General features: G+C 46.9%; 1 protein-coding gene across 1 annotated transcript; it reads right to left on the bottom strand.

Annotated features, from left to right (window-relative positions):
- On the bottom strand, positions 1 to 23,687 carry snn (stannin). Its single transcript, XM_080206938.1, has 2 exons — positions 23,539 to 23,687; positions 1 to 1,567 (listed from the first exon to the last, which is right to left on the bottom strand). Exon 2 carries the CDS (start codon positions 1,454 to 1,456, stop codon positions 1,196 to 1,198), a length of 261 nt encoding a protein of 86 aa, XP_080063064.1. The 5' UTR covers positions 1,457 to 1,567; positions 23,539 to 23,687; the 3' UTR covers positions 1 to 1,195.
- Between the last annotated feature and the right edge of the window lie 415 nt (positions 23,688 to 24,102).

The following is a 24,102-nucleotide window of genomic DNA, read 5'->3' on the forward strand; positions in this document are numbered from 1 at the left end:
TTAAAGGGGGAAATTCTTTTATTTGTTTACATTTGAATATTGCACTAGTGTGAAATCTTGGGTTACATTGTAGAGACAGCAAATGTATTTCTGTAAACTATGAATTACAGGAAGGAGGAAAGAAATCTGGTCAGAAAGTACCACACAATCTTTATCGAGTCATTTTTTTTAACAAAAAAAATGAAACTGTTTTAAGTACAATTTGATCCCATTAAACATGCTTTTAATTAAAAACGATAAACTGCTCAGCCACCATCTTAACTCCGCTGGAGACCTTCCGGATCACTTGTAGACTGTGACTACGTCCAGCCTTCACCATCATAGGCCCAGACTAGAATCAGTTCAGGAAAAGTGCTATGGTAGCATCCTAGCAGTCCAAGCATAACAACTCAGGCGCAAAATGCAATAACCATCCTGCGTCTTTCATTTTGCGGTCTTGTCGCAATGACAGAGCTCTCTGTCACCCCCCCCCCCGCCCCCCAACCGCTTCCATTTTTTTTAAACAAACCCCTTTTTAAAGCTAACACAGGATCTAACTGCGGGCGTGATGTAATTTTAGATTAGATTAATCAGCCGGTTGAAAGAGCTGCAATATATGATCAACAATAGTAGTGTCAGACTATATTTTACAAGAGAATTACTTTGAACACCCTCAATAATTTCTACCGTAGTTCTGTGTCACTGAACACCAGCGTATTCCCACCCCACCCCACATTGCAACCTAGACTCAACAACAGAATAAGCACTAAAAGATGATCACTTAAAATGAGGCCTCTTTTCCTCTGGTAACATTTACAGCAGTTCGTTTTGCACTTCAGTACGTAATACTATCCCCGCACAGTACAGAAAACTAGAAGTTTCATAGGGATCTATTTTTTCCAGAGATCCACAGGTTCAGTAGGGATGAAATGTACAGTAGTTGCTCCCATCAATATAGGCTCAGTTAAAAGGGATTAGAATTCAAGTAGGAAACACTGCAAAATAAACATGGCTAGTTCTTGGATCTTCCTCAACAACATGCAATTGCAGGTCAACAGATGGCTGGCTAGTCCGTGTCCTCCTGTGCTAAACTTTGCTATTTCGTTACAATAAGCAGCTTAAACAGAGCTAAACCTTCACAGTTTGAATGATTATCCTACAAATGTCATCTTAGTCCGGACGACAGAAGCTGCGGTCGTCAACCGGTCACCGAAGGTTAACCATGACCCTCTGTCCCATTGGCTGTCAACTTGGCTTTCCGCTCCACCCGCGGCCCCTTGGCGGAGTACTGCACCAGCAGGAACGGCTCTTTGGTCTCGCCTTCCCCCACGATGCTCTCCTCGTCCTCCGACTGACCTATCCGCTGCAGTCGCAGGTAGCACCAGCAGCCCAGGATCAAGGCGCCGAGAGCCGCGATGGCAATGAGAATGACAATGACTGTGACCACTCCTGTGGTGGGGCTGTGGTCCATCGACATGGCAAGTGTCCAGCGTAAGCCTTCAATCTCAAATTACCAAAAAAAGAGAGTGCGGCTTCAAATCCGATGGCTCGAAGTGGTCGCTAGGGTTGAGATGCCTGCAAAAATAATCTGAAAAGGAAAAAAAAATTGGAGTGGGTTATTAGCATCATAGAATCCTACAGTGCAGAAGAAAGCCACATGGCTCCTCAAGTCTGCACCAACCACAATCCCACCCAGGCCTTATCCCCATAACCCCATTTATTTACCCTGGCTAATTCACCAACACTAATGGGCAATTTGGCATAGCCAATCTACCTAACCTGCACATCTTTGGTGGGGGGGAAAACAGGAGCACCCAGAGGAAACCCACGCAGACACAGGGAGAACTTGCAGACTCTGCACAGACAGTGACCCAAGCCAGGAATCGAATCTAAGTCCCTGGCACTGAGAGGCAGCAGTGCTAACCACTGTGCTGCCCAAGGAGACCATTCGGTCCTTCAAGCCTGTACCAACAACACTCCCATTCAGGCCATAGCCCCACATATTTACCTCGCTAATCCCCCTGACACTAAGGGGCAATTTAGCATGACCAACCAACCCACACATATTTGGACTGTGGGAGGAAACCCATGCAGATACTTGGGAAGACATGCAAACTTCACACCGACAGTCACATAAGGCCGGAATTGAACCCGGTGTCCTTAGTGCTGTAAGGCAGTAGTGCTAACCACTGTGCCACCGTGCCACCCTTAACAGGTGCTGCAACAGGAAGATCTAGATTTAAAATTTTGGACACTGAAAATACAGCTTGGTTGCGTATCCGGGTAAGTTGCTGGTTTTGCCACCTTTTAATAAAGGCGGGATTTCCCCAGAACTGTCAAGTTTTTGGGGTTTTCTGTTAAAAAGGGGAATTCCACGATTCTGAAAAATCCCAGGCGTCTATTAAACAAAACAACCATTTCAAATGTCCACTTTCACATAGTAACAGATCTCAGCAGCTTTACAAAGTGTATCTATTACATTACAGTCACTGTAGGATGCTACCAGGGACTTGATGGTTTGAGTTATAAGGAGAGGCTGGATAGACTGGGACTTATTTTCCCTGGAGTGTAGAAGGCTTAGAGGTGATCTTATAGGGGTCTACAAAATAATGAGGGGCATAGATAACATAGACAGTCAACATCTTTTCCCAAAGGTAGAGGAGTCTAAAGCTAGAAGGTTTAAGGTGAGGGGAGAGATACAAAAGGGTCCACCCCTCGCCCGCTCTGATTCCTGTGGCAGACGGAACGGTAAAATTCTGGCCAGTGTGTGCAGTTCTGACCACCATATTATAGAAAGGATGCAGAGGCACTGGCAAGAATGCAGAGAAGATTGACAAGGATGAGACCAGAAATGAGAGAGGAAATATAGATCAGGCTTGTTAAAATAATGTGGCCAAGGGGGTGACCTAATAGAGGTCCTTAAAACAGTGAGAGGTTTTGAGAGAGTGGATACAGAATGGACGTTTCTTGTGGGAAGAGCGTAACTGGGAGGCCATTGATACAAGATCATCACCATGAAATCCAACAGGAAATTCAGAGGAAACATCTTAACCTGGAAGGTGGTGAGAGTGGGGAACCTTCAACCCAGGGACTGGCTGAACTGAATTGCATAAATGAATTTAAGGGGAAACTAGACAGGGGGAAGGGAATATAGAGAGTTAGGATGATAGATTAGATGAGGAAAGATGAGGCTAAAGTGGAACATAATCATAGAATCCCTACAGTACAGAAGGAGACCATTCAGCCCATTGAGCTTGCACTGACAGCAATCCCACCCTGGCCCTATTCCCACAGCCTCATGCATTTACCCTAGTTACCCTGACACTAAGGGGCAATTTAGCATAGCCAATCCAGCTAACCCGCTCACCTTTGGTATGAGGGAGCAAACTGGAGCACCCGGAGGAAACCCACACAGACATGGGGAGAACGTGCAGACTCGATGGGCCAAATGGCCTCCTTCTGCACTGCAGGGATTCCGTAGTTCTATGAAGAAGTCTCACAAGACCGGGTTAAAGTCCAACAGGTTTATTTGGTATCACGAGCTTTCGGAGCACTGCTCCTTCATCAGGTGAATCAAATTTATATATTTAATTTAAAATTTGGATATCTTAGTTAAGTGGTCCAGCACTGATTTGACAAAAATGCAGGCTACAGTCCACAATGCTGTTGTATCCATTGCAAATTTGATCTTAAAGCTAGCTTAATAAAGTATTTTTTTTAAAAAAAACTAGCCTCCACGCTCAAACTTGAGACTTATTCACTGTCTAAAATTACAGTGAAGTGAAATGCCGGAAAAACCCAGTTGGCCTGGCAGTATTTGTGGAGGGACAAACAGGGAGTGTTTCGAGTCTGTGTGACTCAGAGTTTGAGAGGTTTAAAGCTGCTGACACGAGAGGTTGGAGCGGCTGTCTGGTGATTTTTATTTAGTGAAAGGGCTTCTAAACATTTTCTCCTATCTCTTCATCACCATCCCCCCCACTCAGACTGGAGATCCACCTCATCTCAATAATAATGTTCAATGTCCAAGCCTAATCCTTTAGATGGTGACAGACTGTTCAGTCATGGCGATGGGGGTGGGGGTGGGGGTGGGGGGCAGGGGTGCCATGGCTCAGTATTTTTATGTATGCATTTAGATCCACAGTCCAAACTTTGCAACACTTGACTTCATGACACAGCTTCCATTCTATTCCAAGTGTACAGAAAATTCCCCAATCCGTGTTTACAGAGAGTAGGGAGGGAGGGTGGGTGGGGTGGTGGGGAAGAAAAAGGAACAAAGAACTTTTGATGGCATGGTGGCACAGTGGTTATCACTGCTGCCTCACAGCGCCAGGGACCCAGGTTCGATTCCAGCCTCGGACCACTGTCTTTGCAGACTCTGCACATTCTTCCCGTGTCTGTGTGGGTTTCCTCCAGGCGCTCCGGTTTCCTCCCACAGTCCAAAGATGTACGGGTTAGGCGCACTGGCCATGTTAAATTGCCCTTTAGTGTTAGCGGGATTAGTAGGGTAAATACGGAGGGTTATGAGGATTGGGACCCAGAACCCCACAGCAAGGATGCACAAAGGGATTGTGGTCGGTGCAGGCTCGATGGACCTTCTGCACTGTAGGGATTCTACGAACTGGCAACTACACTGGCATAAGTCAAAACTAAAGCCTAATTAAAAATATGGATGATGAGTTTACAAAAAACAGATATAGAGAGAGGAAATGCCCATAGTGACCTGAGACAGTTGGAGGCTCAGCTACTGGACATAAGATCATAGATGGCTAGTCATGGGACTGAAGGATACAAGGGAGGACACAATGCTGGAGGTGGTTACAGGGGCTAAAGGACAGATTGAGGGGGCAATTTGAAATGAGGATAAGGATTTTTCTTGTTGGGACAGAGTCGATGCAGGTGGTCAAAAGCATTCGACTCGATTTTACTCAATTGCAACAACTTTATCGTTGTCAATCCATATCTGAGCACGCTTGGATTTTAAGAGCCGCTGCTGCATTGCAATTCTCAGATGGCGCAGTGGTTAGCACCGCTGCCTTGCAGCACCAAGGACACGGGTTCCATTCCCAGCCTGGGTCACTGTCTGTGTGGAGTTTGTACATTCTTCCTTGTGTTTTCATGGGTTTCCTCCGGGTGCTACGGTTTCCTCCCACAGTCCGAAAGACATGCTGGTTAGGTGCATTGTCTGTGCTAAATTCTCCCTCAGCGTACCCGAACAGGCGCCAGAGTGTGGTGACTAGGGGATTTTCACAGTAACTTCAATGCAGTGTTAATGTCAGTCTTACTTGTGACACTGATAAATAAACTTAGAAAAGGTTATTGCCAAATTTCAAATAGTTGCACACAAATATAGATACATGGGACAGAAATACGACATCAGGGTTTGTTGTTCTGAAAACACTCCGAAGATGTGCGGGTTAGGTGGATTGGCCATACTAAATTATCCCTTAGTGTCCTGGGATGTGTCTGTTAGAGGGATTAGCAGGGTAAATGTGAGGTTTCAGGGATAGGGTCTGGGTAGAATTGTCGTCAGTGCAGACTCGATGGGCCAAATGGCCTCCATCTGCCCTGCAGGGGTTCTATTACAATGTATATTCATTATCTCGGGTGTATTTCCCCAAACCCTGGAGGAAAAAAATATCTCCATTCGACTAATCCATGGTTTTTAAAACACAATGTAATATTTTGTTCTTGTTTAAGAATTACAAAATAGGTTTTCATTCCTGTGTACGAGACCGATTTAATGGAGACACGTATTTCATTTCTTCTCCATCAATAAATAACAAGACAGAGATAGCGCTGACCTATGTGCATCAAGAATGTCTCGGGTTTGATCTTCCGGTTGTGCAGAGTTACCCAGTTTCAAGTTTTTAGGTGTCCAGATCACCAACAACCTGTCCTGGTCCCCCCATGCCGACACTATAGTTAAGAAAGCCCACCAACGCTGCTACTTTCCCAGGAGACTAAGGAAATTTGGCATGTCAGCTACAACTCTTATCAACGTTTATAAATGCACCATAGAAAGCATTCTTTCTGGTTATATCACAGCTTGGTATGGCTCCTGCTTTGCCTAAGACCGCAAGGAACTACAAAAAGGTTGAGAATGTAGCCCAATTCATCATGCAAACTAGCCTCCCATCCACTGACTCTGTCCACACTTCCCGCTGCCTCGACAAAGCAGCCAGCATAATTAAGGATGCCACACAATCCGGACATTCTCTCTTCCACCTTCTCCCATTGGGAAAAGATACAAAAGTCTGAGGTCACGTACCAATTGACTCAAGAACAGCTTTTTCCCTGCTGCCATCAGACTTTTGAATGGACCTGCCTTGCATTAAGTCGATCTTTCCCTACACCCTAGCTATGACTGTAACATACATTCTGCGCTCTCTCGTTTCCTTCTCTATGAACGGTATGTTTTGTCCGTAAAGCGCGCAAGGAAGAATACTTTTCACTGTATGTTAACACACGTGACAATAATAAATCAAGTCAAAATCAATGGGCTTGTCACATTGACCTCAGAACCCAACAGCAAGGATGCACAAAGAAACATGATTCGCATTCCAAGTTTTGATCGCCGTACACAGGCTTTGGCTGAGGACAGGGTAGCTGTAAAGAAGCCACTATCAAATAGCCATCCCATTCATTCCACACTCTAAAATATATGGTGACACATTACAGAGAACAGATGGTCTGATCAATGGTATGAACCTAGAATCCCTACAGTGCAGGAGGTGGCAATTTAGCCCATCCAGTCTGCGCCAAGTCTCTGAAAGAGCATCTTACTCAGCCTTCCCCGACCCCCAAATACCCGTAACCTCACACATTTACCATAGCTAATAATAACATATATACCTTTGCACAGTAAAGGGGAATTTAGCACGGCCAATCCACCTAACCTACACATTTATTTATTCGTGTCACAAGTAGGCTCACATTAACACTGCAATGAAGTTTCTGTGAAAATCCCCTCGTCGCCACACACTGGCACCTGTTCGGGTACACTGAGGGAAGATGCAGCATGGTCAATGTGCCTAACCAGCATATCTTTCGGCCTGTGGGAGGAAACCAGAGCACCCGGCGGAAACCCACACAGACACAAGGAGAAAGTGCAGACACCACACAGACAGTGACCCAAGCCAGGAATCAAACCAGGGTCCCTGGCACCGTGAGGCAGCAGTGCTAACAGCACTGTGTGCTGGAGGGTTGCCAGTAACTGTGGAACAACCTTTCAAGAAAGGATTCTAAAATTATGTGCCTTGAAGCTTTCTGGATTATCAGTAGCAAAACAAAATGTCCTTCAAATCAACTCATATTGTGGTTGCTCAAAGGGAACTAAATTAACTTCAAATCTTCATCTTTAATTTTTAATTCAAGCTAATTAAGAATAAACCGCTAAATGCTGTGATGGCCTAGTGGTATTATCGCTAGACTATTAATCCAGAAACTCAGCTAATGTTTTGGGGATGCAGGTTCGAATCCCACCACGACAGACGGTGGAATTGGAAATCAGTAGAAAATATCTGGAATTAAGAATCTACTGATTGTCGGAAAAATCCATCTGGTTCACTACTTCTCACAGAGGATGGTGAATGTGTAGAACTCACTGTCCCATAGCGCAGTGGAATCTGAATCAGTAAATGGTTTCAAGGAGATGGATATATTTCCGATTTCAAAAATGGGTTAACGGGATATGGGGAACAGGTGGGGAGGTGGATTTAAGGAGCAATCAGTCATGATCTGATTGAATGGCGAAGCAAGCTCGAAGAGTGGAATTCCTACTTCTATTCCTAATTCCTATGTTACTATCCAAAGAACAAAGAACAACACAGCATGGGAAACAGGCCCTTCAGCCCAATGAGCCCACGCCACCATCTTAACAATGTGTTTTTCCTCCTCCACCCTTGACCCATGTCTATGCTTATGGTACCCCCATTGGAAACCAGATTAAAGGGGAGAATAATTTAGGGTCAATTTGTTACACCAATCAGCCTAAGGCACATCTAGTGCCTGTTAAAGCATGGGCAGCACGGTGGCCCAGTGGTTAGCACTGCTGTCTCACAGCACCAGGGACCCGGGTTCGATTCCCGGCTTGGGTCACTGTCTGTGTGGAGACTGCACGCTCTCCCTGTGTCTGCGTGGGTTTCCTCCGGGTGCTCCAGTTTCCTCCCACAATCCGAAAGATGTGCTGGTTAGGTGCCCTGACCTGAAAAAGCGCCAGAGTGTGGCGACTAGGGGAATTTCACAGTAACTTCATTGCAATGTAAGCCTTACTTCTGATACTCACGAGTAAACTTTAGTTTTACTTTAGCTCGCAAACATGGGCAGAATCATTGAGGTCAGGACTTGGGGTAGTTCCAATTCATACATATTGTGTTTAGTTTTCCCAAAAGATATTCAATTTAACGGATTATAATATATATTTATTTCGGTTATGAGGGTAGATTGGAGAGGTCGGGACTGTTCTCCTTGGAGAGAAGGCGGCTCGGAGGAGGTTTGATTCAGATGTTGAAAATCACAATGGAACTGGACAGAGCAGGTAGGGAGAAACAGTCCCCCTCATAAAAGGATCAAGAACGAGAGGACACAGATTTAAAGCCAGTTGCGAAAGAAGCAAATGAGCTGTGTGAAAAAAAACTTTTCACACGTTCAAGTGGCTCAGGTGTGGAATGCACTGCCTGGAAGTGTGGTGGAGGCAGGTTCAATCCAGGCATTAGTTATTAGATCAAAGATTATTTAAATAGAAACAATGTGCAGAGGTACAGGAAGGCGGCAAGGAAATGGCACTGAGTCTAAATGCTCATTTGGAGAGCCGGTGCAGACATGATGGGCTGAATGGCCTCCTGTGCTGTAACAATTCTGTGATACTATGATCCCCAGATCTTTCAAATACCAAGAAAAATAGTATTCATAGAATCCCCACAGTGCAGAAGGAGGCCATTCAGCCCATCGAGTCTGGACCGACCACAATCCCACCCAGGCCCTATTCCGGTAACCTCATGCATTTACCTTACTAATCCCCCTGACAACAGGCTCAATTTAGCGTGGCCCATCCACCTAACCTGCATACCTTTGGACTGTGGGAGGAAACCAAAGCACCCGGAAGAAACCCACGCAGACACGGGGAGAATGTGCAGACTCCACACACAAAGTGTCCCAAGATCGGAATTGAACCTGGGTCCCTGGCGCTGTGAGGCAGCAGTGCTAACCACTGTGCTACCGTGCTGCCCTTAATTCTTTTAAATTAATACTCTTCCCTAAGTCTGATCCGTGTAGCAGCCCTGCTCTGTGATACAACATTAAATGTGCCCCCACAGCTTTGGTGATTTTCATTACAATTTGCATCATTGAGTTTTAGCCTTTTATAGCATGATTCAGTTGCACTCACACTCATATCAAATATAATCTGCTTAAAAGTGCAAACAAAGCAACTCCTGGCATTATCAACACAAGTCACTGATTTTATTTCATTCCTCCATGGGATGTGGGCATTGCTGGCGAGGCCAACATTTATTGCCCATCCCTAATTGCCCTCGAGAAGATGGTGTGAGCTGTCTTCTTGAACTGCTGCAGCCTCCTGTGTGGTGTAGGTGCACCCACAGTGCTGTCAGGGAGGGAGTTCTGGGGTTTTGACCCAACGACAGCGAAGGAACAGAAACGTGTTTCCAAGTCTGGAATGGCATGGAGGGGACCTGCAGCTGGTTAGAATCCTCCAGTGCAGGAGGAGGCCCCCATCGAGTCTGCACCAACCACAATCCAATGCAATTACCCTAGCTAGTACCGCTGATACTAAGGGGCAATTTAGCTTGGCCAATCCACCTAACCTGCACATCTTTGGAGGAAACCAGAGCACTCAGGGGGGAAACCCATGCAGACGCGGGGAGAACGTGCAAACTCCACACAGACAGTGACCCAAGCCGGGAATCGAACCTGGGTCTCTGGTGCTGTGAGACAGCAGTGCTAACCACTGTGCCACCCAGTCATCACACATCTGCTGCCCTTGTTCTTATGGGTGGGTTTTTGGAAGGTGTTGTGTTGAGTTGCTGCAGTGCATCTTGTAGACGGTACACACTATCGCCACTATACATTGGTGGTGGAGAGAGTGAATGTAGAAGGTGGTACACACTGCCGATCAATAGGCTTTTTTGTTCTGGGTTGTTAAGTGTCTTCAGAGTTGGCGGGGCTGCATTCACCCAAGCAAGTGGAGAGTATTCCACCACACTGCTGACTTGTGCTTTGTAGATGGTGGACAGGCTTTGGGGGGGTCAGGGGGTGAGTTACTCTGCAGAATTCCCTGCCTCTCATTTGTTCTTGTATTCACAGTACAAGGCTGAACAAGTGCAGTCTCTGGCCAGTGATAACCATTGAATGTCAAAGGGTGATGGTTAACTTTCCTCCTGTAGTGGGGGTGGCGATCGCCTGGCACCTTGTGTGTGTGTGTGTGTGTGTTGCGAATGTAACTTGCCACTTCTCAGCCCAAGGCTGAATGTTGTCTCGCTGCATATGGACCGGGACTGCTTCAGTTCTTATTAGTAATCAAAGGTTTTGCAAAAATTGTGAACTGTTTTTGACCCTTCTCCCACAGACACAGGGGAGGCGATGGCCTCGTGGTATTATCGCCAGACTTTTAATCCAGAAACTCAGCTGATGTTCTGGGGACCCGGGTTCGAATCCTGTGCGTGGCAGATGGTGGCATTTGAATTCAACGAAAAATATCTGGGATAAAGAATCTACTGATGACCATGAAACCATCGTCAGAAAAATCCATCTGGTTCACGAATGGGATGGCACAGAAGCACAATGGTTAGCACTGCTGCCTCACAGCACCAGGAACACGGGTTCAATTCCTGGCTTGGGTTGCTGTCTGTGTGGAGTTTGCATGTTCTCCCCGTGTCTGCATGGGTTTCTTCCCACACTCACCCAAAAAGGCGCCGGAGTGTGGCGACTAAGAGAATTTCACCGTAACTTCATTGCAGTGTGAATGTAAACCTTACTTGTGACTAAATAAACAAACTTCTAATGTCCTTTAGGGAAGGAAATCTGCCGTCCTTACCTGGTCTGGCCTACAGGTGACTCCAGAACCACAGCAATGTGGTTGACTCTCAACTGCCCTGAGGGCAACTAGGGGTTGGCAATAAATGCTGGCGAGCCAGTGACACCCCCACGTCCCACAAATGAATTTAAAAAAAGACCGAAAGACGTGCTGGTTAGGTGCGTTGGCCGTGCTAAATTCTCCCTCAGTATAAGCCGGAATGTGGCGACTAGGGGATTTTCACAGCAACTTCATTGCAGTGTTAATGTAAGCCTACTTGTGACACTAATGAACTTACACTTTTTACTTTAAGCTGCTGGGCTGCACTTTATCACACTTCCCACTGGGTCCAGGAAGGCTGAAACTGCTCTGCTGTGCAAAAGAAGAATCAGGCCCATTTAAAAGTTCCTGTTGTTGCCATTTCCAGTTTACCAGAACCGAGTGGATAATGAGTAGGAAATGACAAGAGCAGAAACTTTGCTCCATAAATACATAGTTTCCTTCAGAAAGAAGATATTCCAGTTTACAACAGGACGCTTTGGCATACTCAAGTTGTTACTGTCAGATTTTAATGCAACTTTAGACCCAGAAGACAAAGATTTTTTTAAATAATTTATATTTATCGAAAGCAAAATACACTTAGCATTTAAAAATCTATTAATTAGTAGCCCTTTTCCAGTACAATCAAGGATCCCAGGCACCCCGGACATTCTCTTTTCCATCTTCTTCCTTTGGGAAAAAGATACAAAAGTCTGAGGTCACGTGCCAACCGACTCAAGAACAGCTTCTTCCCTGCTGCCGTCAGACTTTTGAATGGACCTATCATATACTAAGCCAATCTTTCCCTACACTCTAGCTATGACTGTAGCACTACATTCTGCACCCTCTCCTTGTGCATCACAGTGGCACAGTGGTTAGCACTGCTGCCTCACAGTGCCAGGGACCCAAGTTCAATTCCTAGCTTGGGTTATTGTCTGTGCAGAATGTGCATGTTCTCCCTGTGTTTGCATTGATTTCCTCTGGGTGCTCCGGTTTCCTCCCACAGTCCAAATGACGGGCAGGTTAGATGCATTGGCCGTACTAAATTCTCCCTCAGGTGTACCCAAACAGGCGCTGGAGTGTGGCGACTAGGGGATTTTCACAGTAGCTTCATTGCAGTGTTAGTGTAAGCCTACTAAATAAATAAACAAACTTTAAACCTTCCTTCTCAAGGAACGGTATGTTTTGTCTGTATAGTGCGCAAGAAATAATACTCTTCACTGTATCCCAATACGTGTGACAATAATAAATCAATTCAAATTTGAAAATAATCAAATGACAAGGGTGAGCTAGCTTCTAATCTGACTACATCAAATTTGATGTGGGAGATATTCTTCTTCTTGACTGCAAAGGTTGGAATCCAGAATTGTGCAATTCTTAACAGGGAAAGATCAAAACTTGAAACTAAATATGGAATGGGATGAATTAATTCTGATCCTCCCTGACAGTGATTGTAAAGAGATTATCCTCCTGCTTTTTTGCCAATGATCTATTCCTGTTACTCTCCACATTAATGGCTACTTTGTGAACCTGCTAAAGACGCCCAGCCCAGTTTTAATGATGCAGTCCAAAAACAGGAACTATCCAGCTCTTTAAGAACAACTACCTTCAGTAAAAAAGATTTAGAATCATAGGGATCCCTAGTGTGCAGAAGGCGGCCATTCGCTCCATCGAGCGGACTGAAAACAATCCCACCCAAGCTCTATCCTTGTAAACTCATGTAATTTCCCAAAGGGACAATCCCACCCAGGCCTGTTCCATGCAACACCAAGTATCTACCCAGCTAATCCCTTTAGCCTACACATCTTGGGACACTAAGAGGCAATTTATCATGGCCAATCCATCTAACCTGCACATCTTTGGAAACCAGAGCACACAGAGGAAACCCACGCAGACACGGGGAGAAAGTCCACACAGACAGTGACCCAAGCCGGGAATCGAACCTGGATCCCGGGCACTGTGAGGCAGCAATGCTAACCACTGTGCCATGTGCCACACAGTGGCACCGTATCCTAAATGTGAGAGTAATTGGAATGTAATGTTGACTTCATAACTAGTTTTGAAGATTCCCTGGGAACCTCAGTACAAACCCATGTCACAAAGTCAGTCAAAACTTGTACCTCTTAGCTACACTCAGCTATGTCATTTTCAAACAGATTTTCCCCCCACCTTTTACAGAACATGTAACCCCAAAGTATCGACCCAAATGAGTAAACTGGATCAATCATCTCACTCCGGTGAGAGTGAATTGGAAGGATATTATCATGGCCCATAGATTTTCATTTGTAACACTCCACATTCTGGGTACATATCCTAATGTGTCAATGCAGCAACTGCTCAAGGTTCAATCTTTTTGACCAAAATTGCCACATGCCCCTTCGATTTGATTTATTATTTTCACATGTATTGGAATACGGTGAAAAGTATTGTTTCTTGCATGCTACACAGGTAAAGACCTTACACAGAGAAGGAAAGGAGGGAGTGCAGAATGTAGTGTTGCAGTCATAGCTAGGGCGTAGAGAAAGATCCTGAACTTCCTAACCCACAGACCGCAATCAGTAAGAATAGGCAACCACACCTCCTCCACCATCATCCTCAACACTCAGCCCCCTACTATACTCCTTATACACCCGTGTGACCAAAGTCCCCTTTCAAGTTTGCTGATTTGATTCATTATTGTCACATGTGTTAGCATACAGCGAAAAGTATTGTTTCTTGCACGCTTTCCTCCCGTTCCTTCAACTCCAGTTGTTTCTTTCCTCCTGATACTAAATGTTTCCCTGAACTTGAATTCTCTCAAAACCACCGCTACCCGGAAGCTGCTCTATCCTCACCAGCCAACATCCCACTCCAACCACCCTTTCCTCTTCAGAGCTCCTTCAATAAGATCTTGCTCCCGAGATCCAGGAGCACCCAATCCTGCAACTCCCCATTCCCATCGCTCCAAACAGGCTCGTGCCCTTCCTACATCAACATAATAATCATAACCAAGAGAACCATAGAACCCTACAGTGCAGAAAGAGGCCCTTCGGCCCATCGAGTCTGCACCGAACACAATCCCACCCAGACCCCATCCCCATACTTACCCACTAATCCCTCTAACCTACGCATCCCTGGACACTCAGGGGCAATTTCCTAGCATGGCCAATCAACCTAACCCGCACATCTTTGGACTGTGGGAGGAAACCAGAGCACCCAGAGGAAACCCACGCAGACACAAGGAGAATGTGCAAACTCCACACAGACAGTGACCCGAGCCGGGAATCGAACCCAGGACCCTGGAGCTGCAAAGCAGCAGTGCTAACCGCTGTGCCACCGTGCATTTGTGACTCGGACGTGCACTAATCTCCCACCCTCCTCAATCTCTCTGCAGCCTCTGACCCGCAAAATCTCACAATCCTTCTCCGCCAGTGGTGAACTGGGTGAGGCAGCTGTGTTGCTTGGTTACACCCGTACAACTCCAACCATCGCAGAAGCTTTTTGCTTCTCTTTCTACCCCACATTCTTACCTCTGAATAGAGTTGTAGAACAGTACAGCATAGGGAGACCCCATTCAACACAGAATGTGGAGGGAGGTAACATATATTTGTTTCCTTTATTCCTTCATGGGGTGTGGGCATCTCTAGCAAAGCCAGAGTTTGTTGCCCACCCCCAATTGCCCCAAACTCAACATTTCAGAGAGCAATTTAAAGTCAACCTCATTGCTGTGGGTCTAGAATCATACGTAGGCCAGGCCAGATAAGGATGGCAGATTTCCTTCCCGAAACAAAATCCTTTGATTTGATTTCTCATTGTCACATGTATTGGTATACAGCAATAAGTATTGTTTGTTGCGCACTATACAGACAACGCATACTGTTCATGGAGTACACGGGGGAGAAGGAAAGGAGAGGGTGCAGAATATAGTGTTAGAGTTTTCACAGTAACTTCATTGCAGTGTTAATGTAAGCCCACTTCTGACTAATAATAAACTAAACTAAAAAATGCAGTCATCGCTAGAGTGTAGAGAAAGATCAGCTTAATACAAGGTAAATCAAAACCTGACAGCAGCAGCAGCAGGGGAGAAGCTGTTCTTGAGTCGGCTGGTATGTGACCTTAGACTTGTGTATCTTTTTTCTGACAGAAGGAGATGGAAGAGAAAATGTCCAGGACGTGTGGGCCAGATGGGTTCGTACAAAACACCGGTGACAGTTTCATGATCACCATCGCTGAAACCGGCTTGTCCCAGACTCTGATCACCCCTCCACCTTTCTTGCTGCTGTCTCAAGACACCGCTTACAAACTCTGCCGATCAATCCCACAAGGATGATCTCCTCTCAGGCCTGTAATGTTACACACCATTGCCCCTCATCCAGCCCCTCTGCTGCTGGATCCCTCCAGTCCTCTAACACTTTTGGCAGCTGTGCCTCTACACTCTCGATTCCGAGTCGCAAGGTTGCGATTTCAAGTGTTACTTCGGTGCCGTTCCGAGGGACCGCTGCACTGTTGGAGGTAGACGCAAAGGATCGCATTGCGTGATTTCAAAACAGCTTAGAGAAGTTTCTTTCACGTCACGGCCGATACTTTGCAATCAACAACAGAAGATCTGATCGTTATCTCACTGCTGTTTGTCGAAACTTGCAGTGAATTTCACTTTTCCTGTACCGGACGGTTTAGAAGTATTTCTGTCGAGCGCTTTAAGGTGGTTGTGGGAAATATAATCAAAGTGGAAGTTTTTGTTTCCCGACTCCAGAATTCTCTGACCTTGCCCACAGCACTGCTGTCTCACAACGCCAGGGAGCTGGATTCGATCCCCAACTTGGCCCACTGTCTGTGTGGAGTCTGCACATTCTCCTTGTGTCTGCACGTCTTTCCTCCCACAGTCCAAAAGACACGCTGGTTAGGCACATTGGTCGTAGTAAATTCTCCCTCAGTGTACCCAAACAGGCGCCAGAGTGTGGCGACTAGGGGATTTTCACAGTAACTAGTGTTAATGTAAGCCTACTTGGGACACTAATAAATCAAATTTAAAAACTTAATAAAACTGGGATTTTCCAGTCCCGCTGCTGTAAATTGAGATTTGACTGAGCACTAAATTCTCCATTCTCGTTGGCGGCGGGACAGTATGACATCGGAGAATTCCAGCCACTATTCTCTGCTGGCTGGAATACCATCTTCCCCTCTCCAAAATTCAGCCACATGTATCCCACATCAAGTCCCACTCAAACATTATTCAACGCATGTTGACTTATGTCCTTCCCCGGAAAACCTCCAACATAAAATTATGGTATTTAAAGTTTCTTTATCCCCTCTCCTCCATATCTGTTACCTCCTCCCAACGTTGCGACATCCTCTCCTCACTACTCCTCCGACTCTGAGCACTCCCCTACATCCCTGTACTGGTGGGTGCGCTCCACTCTCTAATTCCTTGACCTCCTCCGTGACCTAATGTTTAATCATCTTCCTAGCCTCAGCTCTCCTTCAAGGGGAGACTGGTGTTAGCAATCCAGTGAGCTGGGCTAACGCTTCAGAGACATGGGTTCAAATCCCACCGTGGCCATTTAAATTCAATCGATGAAAATGGATTATAAAGCTAGTCTCACTAAAAGGTGACCGAGCCAATTATCATCATTTGTTTAACCCATCTGACTTTCCGGGAATGAAGTTGGCCATTTTTAAGCAGTCCGGCCTACGTCCAACTCCAAGCCCTCTGAAATAGCAGAGCGGGCAAGTCAGTTCAAGAGTAATTAGAATCCTACGGTGCAGAACAGGCCCCTCCGCTCATCGACTCTGCACCAAAGGGACTTGCCCACCCAATCCCACTTGGCCCATAGCCTTCAATATTATGACGTGCTAAGTCCTCATCCAAGTACTTTTTAAACGATGTGAGACATCCCGCCTTCACCACCCTCCCAGGCAGCGCATTCCAGACCCTCACCACCCTCTGGGTAAAAAGGTTTCTCCTCAAATCCCCTCTAACCCTCCCACCCCTCACTTTTAACCTGTGTCCCCTCGTGACTGACCCTTCCACTAAGGGGATCAGCTGCTCCCTATCCACTCTGTCCCTGTCTCTCATAATCTTGAGCACCTCGATCAGGTCGCCCCTCAGTCTTCTCCGCTCCAGGGAAAACAACCCAAGCCTCACCCAACCTCTCAATAAATTTGCCACAAATTAGTTTCTTGTAAAGAATTCTCCCTCATCTGCCCCCACCTCTTGCCTTGGCTGGGAGAAGTAGATCAAAACATTTGGGCGCTAGCTTAAAGCAAGTTGATATTGTAGGTAAAGAGCCAGTGACAGGACTTGAAGGGAGTTCTCCTCGGCCAACATTCACCCCACAACCAGCATCCCCAAAGCTAGTCCGTTATCTAATCTGCTGTCTGTGGGACGTTGCTGGGTACAAATCAGCTGCTAGATTTGCATAAAAAGCAACAGTGACCATAATTAATTAGCGTTAGTATTCTGCCTACACTTCCCGCTGCCTCGGCTAAGCAGCCAGCATAATTAAGAACCCACGCACCCCAGGCACTCTCTCTTCCACCTTCTTCCATCGGGAAAAAGATACAGAAGTCTGAGGTCACCTACCAACAGATACAAGAACAGCTTCTTCCCTGCTGCCATCAGACTTTTGAATGGACCTACCTCGTATTAAGTTGATCTTTCTCTACACCCTGGCTACGACTGTAACACTACATTCTGCACTCTCTCCTTTCCTCCTCTATGAACGGTGTGCTTTATCCGTATAGCACACAAGAAACAATACTTTTCACTGTATGCTAATACACGTGACAATAATAAATCAAACACTTCCTGCGACATGAAAGGGACATTATTTCTCTTCAGTCATCCACCTACAGATTACAAATTCCTTTCTTGAAAACAAAATTACAAGCCGTATCCAAAAGCAATAACCTCAAATCACTTTTACAAACCAGTTAAATCCAACGCAGGGGAAGTATAAAGCAGCTTCCAGTACCTAAGCCAAAAAAAGTGATTTATTTTAAACAAGATGCAAATTGACGGGAAAGAATAATAATTTTGTCAATGCGGCTTGCGCCAAAGGCCTCCTATACGATCAGAGCTCCTCAAACGTTCACCAAGAGAATACAGTCCCTTATTAAGGGAGCAAAAATGTATTAACTTGTACTCGTGCGTCAGAATCAATAACACTGCCTCAAAAGCCACACTCAGTGCACGTTTAAAAATAGCAAATATCGACAAATATAAAACCTCTTATTTCAGTCCACACACACAAGACAACGTGAACTAACACAGATGAAGATCTTTTAAAAACAAGCTTTTACAATAATAAGAAAAAATTTTAAAATGTATTTAGCCACCACCGCAATGTTTTAAAATGTGAGATATCCCCTCCCCTCCCCCCCCTCAAATTGTTCTGAATTAGTTGCACGCAATCGGGTTTGGTTCTCTTGCAGAAAGGTTCAAACCGAAAAAGTTAGAAACTAGGAGTAGGCCATTCGAGCCTGCTCCGCCATTCATTTTGATCATGGCTGATCATCGAATTCAACATCCTAATTCCCCCTTACCCCCCCTCCCCATATCCCTTGATCCCTTTAGCCTCAAGAGCTATATCTAATTCCGTCTTGAAATCAGACAACATTTTGGCCTCAACTGCTTTCTGTGGGAGTCATTTCCAGACATTCACCACCCTCTGGGGGAAGAAATTTCCCCTCACCTCAGTTCTAAAAAGGTTTACCCCTTATCCTCAAACTATGACCCCCTAGTTCTGGACTCCCCCATCATAGGGTCGATTCAGAAAGAATGTTCCCCAATTAGAATGTTATAAGTTTCTATGCGATAGGATATGATCCTGGGAACAGTAGGGGGTTTTAGTTAAGTTGGCAGCATGTTCAGCACAGGTTTGGAGGGCCGAAGGGCCTCCTCCTGTGCTGTAATTTTCTTTGTTCATTGAGATTCCCTCTCATAGCTTAAAGTTTACTTATTCACGTCACAAGCAGGCTTACATTAACACTGCAATGAAGTTACCGTGAAAATCCGCTTTATCGTTTTTGTGCAATTATGTGTTGAGCCAAACGATAATAATTTGGTTTGTTTCGGAGAACTTTGCATTGGACAGCACACATTTTTGTCTGGCAATTCCGCACGTCAGTCGTGGGAAGGAACTGAGGCGACGGGAATGATCCAAGAACCGCTGTAGTTCATAGTGCTTGGGCATTATTTTTCTAAAAGGATATTACATAGTTTGCCTTTTAATATCTCTGACCTAAGCAGGAACACAACAGCCACAGGGATTCAAGGCTGTTTCCTATTCACTGCAGTGGGCAAAAACCTCTTCAAGACACTTGCCCCCAGACGGCTTGGATAAACTGAAGAAAGGGAAGGAGAGTTACTGCGATTATTCAAGCTACTTGCTGATTTCCTAACACAAATTAATAACTACTGAATCCAGTTGCAGTAAATGTTCGTGTAGTTCTATTACATAATAATAAAAAACCTTTGCCCTTGAAGTGTTAAATGTCATATCGAATGGTGCAACACTCTAAAAAGTAATCACTTCTTTCCCAAAGCTGAGGATTAATTCCTTATTCTGCAAACATCAAAAACATTATAAAATCTAACACTGTCTCACATTTGCCCAGTTTCTGTCCTTTGGATCCTGTAGGGAACACTGGCCATAAATTATACAGACAGCTGGTAAATTGAATATAATTCTGGTGTAGATCACAGCAACAATTACTTTACTGCCAAGCTCATTTTACAGAGAAGAACTCTCAAGATATTTAATTAGGGACAGAGTGTAACCAAAACACAGAAATAGACTCTAGTATGCACACCAACACATCGAATGACTAAACGGGACACTTGATTCTGGGGCAATACGGTGGCACAGTGGTCAGTACTGCTGTCTCAAAGCTCCAGGGACCTGGGTTCGATTCCCGGCTCGGGTCACTGTCTGTGTGGAGTTTGCACGTTCTCCCCGTGTCTGTGTGGGTTTCCTTCAGGTGCTCCGGTTTCCTCCCACAATCCAGAAATGTGCGGGTTAGGTGCATTGCCCATGCTAAATTGCCCCTTAGTGTCCCGGGATTAGTAGGGTAAGTATGTGGGTTACGGGAACCGGGCCTAGGTGGAATTGTTGTCAGTGCAGAACTGATGGGCTGAATGGCCTCCTTCTGCACTGTAGGGATTCTCTGATTCTTCTCAGGAATAGTAAAGAGGGGTTAAAGCTGCTAGTTCTAGATGCTGGCAACTGACTATCCATTTCCTCATGCGTTACATTCTTGTATGAGTTTAAGCTCATACAAGAATGTAACGCCACAGGTTTAAGGTGCTGGGGAGATGTCAGGGGTAAGTTTTTCACTCAGAGGGTGATGGGTGAGTGGAATCGGCTGCCGTCGGTGGGGGTGGAGGCAAATTTGATAGGGTCTTTTAAGAGGCTTCTGGATGAGTACATGGGACTTAATAGGATTGAGGGTTATGGGTAAGCCTCGTAGGTAGGGATATCATCGGCGTAACTTGTGGGCCAAAGGGCCTGTTTGTGCTGTAGTTTTTCTATGTTCTAAGCTATAAAGAACTTGCTAAAAGTGTTGTGGATCAAACCTCGTACCCTACAGCCTGTGATTATGAAAATGCAATCAATCAATAGGTTCAAGGCAACTGATGACATCCCTGCAGTGCACACAGAGGCCATTTGGCCCATTGAGTTTGCACTGACCCAACAAAAGGAGTATCCCACCCAAGCCTTCCTGTCCACCCTATCGCCACAATGGCACGCATTTAGCATGGCCAATCCACCCAAGCTGCACATGCTTGGAGTGTAGGAGGAAACCGGAGCACCCTGAGGAAACCCACGCAGAGACGGGGAGAATGTGCAGACTCCACACAGACAGTGACCCAAGCCCGGAATCGAACCTGGATCCCTGGCACTGTGAGGCCACCGTGACGCACCAATTCTATGACTTGTTTGAACGTATCTGACCTGAAACAAGTGAACAAAACAAAAAAAAAGCACCTTCCACAAATGACACAACTGATTGGTGAAAACTTCACTGGGATTTGCGTCTCTCCGGTAAAATCTTTCTAATTGGGATTTACTCTCAATCCCTGCTTGTAATTGGCTTCACTGCCAGGATGGGATTAGTAATCCAGAATAATAAAATAAGGAAGTACAAACAATTGCGGGGAACAACAGGAATTTTATAACCTGCACTGACCCCAAGACCACAACCATAGCTGGCAATCGTGGACAGGTCTGAACTGTTCACTAATGCAAATAAACCCTGGGCAACAAGCAATGGGTTAGTCCCAGCTCGAACCCTTCACTCTGTGTATTCCACAATATTCCCCCACCTAACCACACAACCACAGCAACTGCCGGCATGTTAAAATATCTTTAAAACAATTAATCTTTTTAAATTGATCAATGTTGACCAGGGAAACACAGTAACACAATCACTCGCTCTGGCAAAACAAAATGCACCATTTGGGAGAAGCAGAATGATCTGTGGCAATCGAATCTGATACATTTTAACCATAAATTACAACACAGCCCCTGGGATACATCTGGAAAGTGAAAAAAAACCCGATCAATTCTCCCCATCATGCACACACACACACACAGACGTGCGCACACATTATGTACACTACCAGACATACGTGCACATCCCCATACAGATACACGCGCGCACTGCCCCATGCAGACACACATACACACGTGTGCACCCCCCCATGCTGACATACACAAACGCGCACGCACCCCTCATATACAGACGCTCGTGCGCGCGCGACTCCCCCACACGCACAAACGCGCGCGCCACCCCCACATGCACAAGCGCGCGCATGCGTGCCCCCCACACACACACAGAAGCGCGTGCGTGCCCCCCACACACACAGGCGCGCGCGCCCCCCCCACCCACACACACAGGCGCACGCGCCCCCCACCCACACACACAGGCGCGCACACCCCCCATATACAGACACAGACAGGCGCGCACACATGCCCCCCTATATACAGACAGACAGGCGCGCACACGTGCCCCCCCCCCATATACAGACAGGCGCGCACACGCACCCCCCGCATATACAGAGACAGGCGCGCACACGCGCCCCCCCCATATACAGACACAGACAGGCGCGCACACGCGCCCCCCCCCATATACAGACACAGACAGGCGCGCACACGCGCCCCCCCCCATATACAGACACAGACAGGCGCGCACACGCGCCCCCCCCATATACAGACACAGACAGGCGCGCACACGCGCCCCCCCCATATACAGACACAGACAGGCGCGCACACGCGCCCCCCCCATATACAGACACAGACAGGCGCGCACACGCGCCCCCCCCATATACAGACACAGACAGGCGCGCACACGCGCCCCCCCCATATACAGACACAGACAGGCGCGCACACGCGCCCCCCCATATACAGACACAGACAGGCGCGCACACGCGCCCCCCCCATATACAGACACAGACAGGCGCGCACACGCGCCCCCCCCATATACAGACACAGACAGGCGCGCACATGCGCCCCCCCCATATACAGACACAGACAGGCGCGCAGGCGCACCCCCCCCATATACAGACACAGACAGGCGTGCAGGCGCACCCCCCCCCCCATATACACACACAGACAGGCGCGCACGCACACCCCCCATATACAGACAGACAGACAGGCGTGCACGCGCGCCCCTCCATATACAGACAGACAGGCAGGCAGGCACGCACGCGCGTCCCCCATAGACAGACAGACAGGCACGCACGCGCGTCCCCCATAGACAGACAGACAGGCACGCACGCACGTCCCCCATATACAGACAGACAGGCACGCACGCACGTCCCCCATATACAGACAGACAGGCACGCACGCACGTCCCCCATATACAGACAGGCACACATGCACGCCCCCCCATATACAGACAGGCAGGCGCACACCCCCATATACAGACAGGCAGGCGCACACCCCCATATACAGGCAGGCAGGCGCACACCCCCATATACAGGCAGGCGCACACCCCCATATACAGGCAGGCGCACACCCCCATATACAGGCAGACACAGTCACACACACGCACCCTTGCACACACACACACACACACACCCATACAGACAGACACACGCACACCCATAGATATCCATGCACACACACACACATACGTACCCACATGCAGACACACACACACATCCAGATACACACACAACACTAAGATTCAGGCATACAGACACACACATCCAGATACACAGGTACAGATACACAAGTGCTGATTCTACAGCCCGGAGGATCGGCTGAACGATCAGCTGCGGGGTTTGACACGGGTAACGTTTCAATGTTGCGTCGCTTTGTTTCGCTGCGGTTCCTGCACTCGCTACAAGACAGCAGCGCCCCTAACCCACTGCTGCTGGATTTGAATCGAGCTAAAAAAAAAGGGGGTTAGACAGTGTGCGGAGGACCAGCGAGTCGGGGGCTTTTTGTTTTAATTTCCTCCCTCTCTCCCTTGTATCAACACAGCCGTTGCAAACATTCGCTCACCATCTTTTCAGGGCGGTGTGTTTCAGTCCCGGGGTGTAGTCCAGAGGCAGGCAGAGGGGCCAGTCTCCATTGCTGTGCCTGCTGCGAAGTGCTTGCTGCCGTTGCCAGCCCCAGCCCCAGCTTCCCTCCCCCACCGCTGTCAGTATCTCCAAACGCTGCGAGGAAGAACGCCTCCTCTGCCCTTGTCAGTTTCACACTGGCTGCAACAAGCAGAGGCTCAGCCTCTGAGGCCAGTGAGTGACAGCACAACACACCCAATAAGCAACAACAGGGTTAGGAGAAGGAGGATTGAGGAGGGTGTGTGTGTGTGAGGGAGGAGAGTGGGGGCTGAATGAGGTTTCCATTTTTACAGCAATTCCTCCCTCCTTGTGAAACAGCTGCAGTCTTTTTTCCACTCCAACCTTCTCTCAGTCCCTCCCTGCACTGGGATCCATATTTTTTTATCTGGCAAACTATCTCGAAAGCTGCAAAATGCATTTCCAAAAAAAAAATTAGATAAAACCCACATTTGCCCCCCTCCCCGGGCGTGATTCTTGTTCCAAGTAACCACTTTCTCTGCTATCT

Source organism: Carcharhinus amblyrhynchos, chromosome 18 (genome assembly GCF_965287045.1).
Source record: "Carcharhinus amblyrhynchos chromosome 18, sCarAmb.v2.hapA, whole genome shotgun sequence".
Lineage (NCBI taxonomy): Eukaryota > Metazoa > Chordata > Chondrichthyes > Carcharhiniformes > Carcharhinidae > Carcharhinus > Carcharhinus amblyrhynchos.

What these genes read in the sequence shown, in the direction of transcription:
- snn (XM_080206938.1), bottom strand. Translation starts at nt 1,456, where the DNA reads ATGTCGATGGACCACAGCCCCACCACAGGAGTGGTCACAGTCATTGTC.